The sequence below is a fragment of the Engraulis encrasicolus genome, chromosome 13 (genome assembly GCF_034702125.1).
Source record: "Engraulis encrasicolus isolate BLACKSEA-1 chromosome 13, IST_EnEncr_1.0, whole genome shotgun sequence".
Taxonomy (NCBI): Eukaryota; Metazoa; Chordata; class Actinopteri; order Clupeiformes; family Engraulidae; genus Engraulis; species Engraulis encrasicolus.
The window spans coordinates 9,169,344-9,173,703 of NC_085869.1; the positions used below are offsets into that span (position 1 = coordinate 9,169,344).

Here is a 4,360-nt window from a genome sequence, read left to right on the forward strand (position 1 = left end):
TTCCATTTCTTCAGACATTACATAAGCTACATCCTAAATGTGCCACATATAAATATATGTATGATATACATTATACTGTAAGGAGATATAAGCCTACCGCTAGTTCTAACAAACCAATGCCATCAAAACATGTACAACGTGTTTTCCTGCTTAGCTGCAGTTCACCTCCTTACCACTTGGTGGAGTCTGTTCGTAACCCAAGTCAATAACCACAGAACAAGTGAATCTGGAGTGGCAGACTGTAAACTGTAACAGTCATGTGGAAATCGGAAAATAAATCACAACTTACTAATATTTCCATTCCTTGGTAACCAATATAAATATCACAGGTTCTTGAAATACTGAAAACGAAACTATGTTACTAAGATCTAGTAAACATCCGCGATCTACGGTGTATGAACATTATCAGTAGAGGAGGGGTGTGGCCAATTTACTGTTTGACACCGTCACTGAGGTATTGCGGTCGGGTAGACGGTATATATAGTGGTAAGTCAATGTCTACCAGATAAGTAGTGAATTGGAGATAGTTAATATTTGTTATTTCACACAAATACCTTGGGGCCGGCTGAGAACATTATGTGGTTAAGCACTTTAGGGCCGGCTGAGAACATAATGCGGCCGCTGAAGTATATTTCGCGGCCGCGGCCCACCGGGACAAGTCCCCGATCTCCCGATGGCCACTCCGCGCCTGGACATGATGGCTACCCCAGGGCCCTCATCTAGGCCTATTGGTGGTGGGGGCCCTTATGTGACATTGGCAAGCCATGTGAGAGGTGCCTATCAGTGTTTTTTTCCTAGGGCCCTGTGTACAAAGTACAAATGCGTAGACACTGGTTGCACACTAGGCTACCGAATGCAGTGGGCTAATGCACCTGCATCACTGGGCTAAGTTTCGGTAAAAGCAGACACAAACCATTTATGTGCAATGACTTTCTGGCTTTGTTTATAAGCATCTGTAGGACATGATGCTCGATGCTGGATGCTGGGAGACTGCATCAGCATCATTAGTAAATAAAGAAAACAGGAGCCATTTGGATTTGTAACAGGTTTGTAACAGTGTAACGTCTTAATTGTTCGTCCACTATTTCCATACCAGTAGGCCTACACTATTTTGGTTGACGTTGAGTCGTGTTGGTGTTTGTTGTGCAATAGTAGCCCCCTAAATGATATTACACTATTAAAAAAATATAAAAAGTGAAGTTTGGGTGAATGAAGCCTGGCTGGCAGCTGTGCCAAGCAATATGGCCAGACAGGCCCAGGGTAGAAAACAATGCTTAATCAAGCACACTGGATAAATACTATGCATTCATCACCACCCTCCAGACCACCTAGATTACCAGTGCACAATGAGTATGGATATTCTGGGTAGTGTACACTGCACACCATCCTCCAGGTAAACAATTGTAAAGACAAAGAACTTTCACTTTCTTGATGTCCTTTGGAGAGGTGTATGTATACTTGCCCACAGGACGGACAGACACCACCCTCCAATAAAGCAACTGTATAGGCCTACCCTTCTGTACAAGAGTCTACGTGTGTATAATGAACAGGACTTGGATTGTGAAAGCGAAAGCCCATTGGGAAACTCCAACTCCCATTGTCATTGTGACACAGCACTCCACAGCACACTGCACACAACGAAATTGCATTTTATGCCTCACCCGTGCAAGGGGGCAGCCCTCAGTGGCGCCCCATGGGGAGCAGTGCGGTGGGACAGTACCATGCTCAGGGTACCTCAGTCATGGAGGAGGACGGGGGAGAGCACTGGTTGATTACCCCCCCCACCAACCTGGCGGGTCGGGAGTCGAAACCGGCAACCTCTGGGATGCAAGTCTGACGCCCTAACCGCCCTAACCGCTCACCCATGTCATCTGGAGAAGCATATACTTGCACACACTGGATGCCATCATTCAACCAAGCAACTTTTCAGCCAACAGTAGCCAATATTTCTATTAATATAGAAATCTAGGCCTATATGTTATGTCTAGGCCTATATGTTTACAGGTCCTTGCCGTGCAGCTCTGCCCCAATGGAAGACGTCTGAGGGGAGCGACTTCAGTGCTAGCCACCACACAGAGGGAGCAGGACTCAACTTCTGCCAGGTGTGGTGGTTGCGGTATATTCTACCCTTTAAAGACACTGTTACAAAGGACACTTACGCTTTCTTGATGTCATCTGGAGAGGCAGTTCGTGACACTCCCAGGATGTCATAGTAATCCACCATGTCGTTGCCCACCTCTGCACCTGACGTTGGAGAAAAAATGACAGTGATAAAAAGAAAGTAAACTGTAAACTTCAGTGCAGTTGACAGTTACTGGCTCTGTGGCGGTTCCTGGATGTCACAGTAGGTCTAGTCCATCCACCTACTACTCTTTGCCCTTCTAGTCTCCACCTGAGGTTGTAAAAACATAAAAAGGACAAGAAAGAGAAAGCAAAACTGACAGCTAATGGACTCATGTTACTCAGCTCCAGCGACTGTCATGAAAGACTACGCCAGTGTGTGTCATAGGCCTACATTCTTTATGATAAAACCAACCGCATGACATCTTTCACTATCGACTATGTCGTGTCATAGCGTATTTTTGTGCTGGGTGTATATGGCCTTCTAGGCATGTTGTTCATGAGTTTGTAACGGTATAACGGGCCCGCTGACACCATGGTACCAAATAGAGGGGAGAACCGATATAGCACCACCGGTATTCCCCCTCGCGCCTGGCCGCGCGCCTAGCTGCCTATCCATGCCCCGAGCTCTCTGGAAGCCGCGGGCACAATTGCGGCGTTATTTCCAGCGCAAAGTTTGCGATTTGTTTAGACCATATGGCCCTCAACAGCTGCGATCCTTAGCCGCTCCCGCCCCACTTGCGTCCCCTCTTCTTTCAGTGAATTAACTGTAAGTAGTTCTCTCCTATCTTAAGCCATTTCTTCCATGCGTACTAGTAAACTAGTTACAAACAGTCTATGCGTATAAGTGTATGCCACCATGACGCCATTTGCCTATAACCAAAATATTTGCTTTGATGGAAGGTCCCTTACCTTTTTTAGAAGTGCGGCCAGACAGCGGCAGCTATCAGACTCCGCTCTCTAAATGGGAATGAATGATTCCGTAAAGTCTCTGGAATGCGTTTGGCGACAGACCATCCAGCGAGCGAGGACGTTGTCTCTAGCAAACGGGCCTTCTTATCAACGCTACGCCTTGCACTGCTGTTGTATTAGTGCGGTTTGCTAGTACCAGCTCCCCCTGGTCGCAGTGGGCCCACACGCTGTCATTACTGTGCTGGGCGATCCCACCCGTCTATATCTGTCTGTGTGCAGGCTATCAACCTTCGCCCTTCTCCCGTTCGCTCCTCTAGCTGTACGTCATAATCAGCTGAGCGGGGACGCACGGCAAAAAATAGACCGTCTCTAGAACATGCCAGTATTTTGACGCGTCACTAGCCCCGCCCCCATTTCGACCAGCAGGCACGCACAGAGGCGCGCAGATACAGTAGTAGCCTAGGTGTATGGTGCAGACACTCAAAGCTATGTTTATGAACACAAAGCCTACTCAAGGTACACTGGTCAGGGATACAAGCAACACATCCACATTTTCTTACTGTATTGCAACTGTTTTATAGCAACAAGACCATTTCTTTTCTGCACATAGTGTGCTTTATTATTTTTCTAAAGTCTAAAGTCTATATTGTAATGATTGACATAGTGCACAGTAATTTTGTCTGATCCAGTTGCAGTTGCTGAGTGATCATGAAATAGGTCTATTTAAAATTAGCGTTTGTAAACCTTGTATGTCAAAGCAGAGATGAATAGGCCTCGCAGGCTTCCCTTTCCGTCTGAGTTGCACAGTCAGGTCCGCTGACTGCTTTCGCCAAGCCCTGGGCAAATTAATGAAAGTGAAAGTGAAAGCCCATTGGGAAACTCCAACTCCCATTTGTCATTGTGACACAGCACTCCACAGCCCCTCTCTGCCTGGGCCCAGGACAACTGACCCGTTTAACCACCCTAGCCTCATTCGGTGGACTCGGCAGGCCGGCCCACAGTAACAAATGATGCTTTATTACATTGCAATATGTGAAAAATGTCCGCACGCATGCACACACACACTGAAGAGATCTGAGTCATATATTAGCATTTGATGTTTACTAGTAAACAACTATGGTCTATACAGCCTATTCATATGTTTCATGAAAATAATTTCAGATTGCGTGCACATAATGAAGAACCTAGGCCTATTCTTGACACAAAAAACTAGGCTATATGGATTAAGAAGCTAAGGAATATTGAAATATATATAGAATAGAACTTGTCACCTATTGTCTACATGTGGAGACCAAAGTCCAAAGTTGCCATGTTGATTGGATCACTT

General features: G+C 46.1%; 1 protein-coding gene across 6 annotated transcripts in view; it reads right to left on the bottom strand.

Moving 5' to 3' along the window:
- The window catches only part of dnajb2 (DnaJ heat shock protein family (Hsp40) member B2), a 32,068-nt gene extending 28,722 nt beyond the window's left edge, over positions 1-3,346 (bottom strand). For all 6 annotated transcript variants that reach the window (XM_063213012.1, XM_063213013.1, XM_063213015.1 and 3 more), the window contains exons 1-2: positions 3,034-3,346; positions 2,160-2,244 (exon numbers count right to left, since the gene is read on the bottom strand). In XM_063213012.1, the coding sequence (XP_063069082.1) occupies positions 2,160-2,224 (65 nt within the window). In that variant the 5' untranslated portion in view covers positions 2,225-2,244; positions 3,034-3,346. The remainder of the gene's footprint in view (positions 1-2,159; positions 2,245-3,033) is intronic.
- Positions 3,347-4,360: the final 1,014 nt, after the last annotated feature.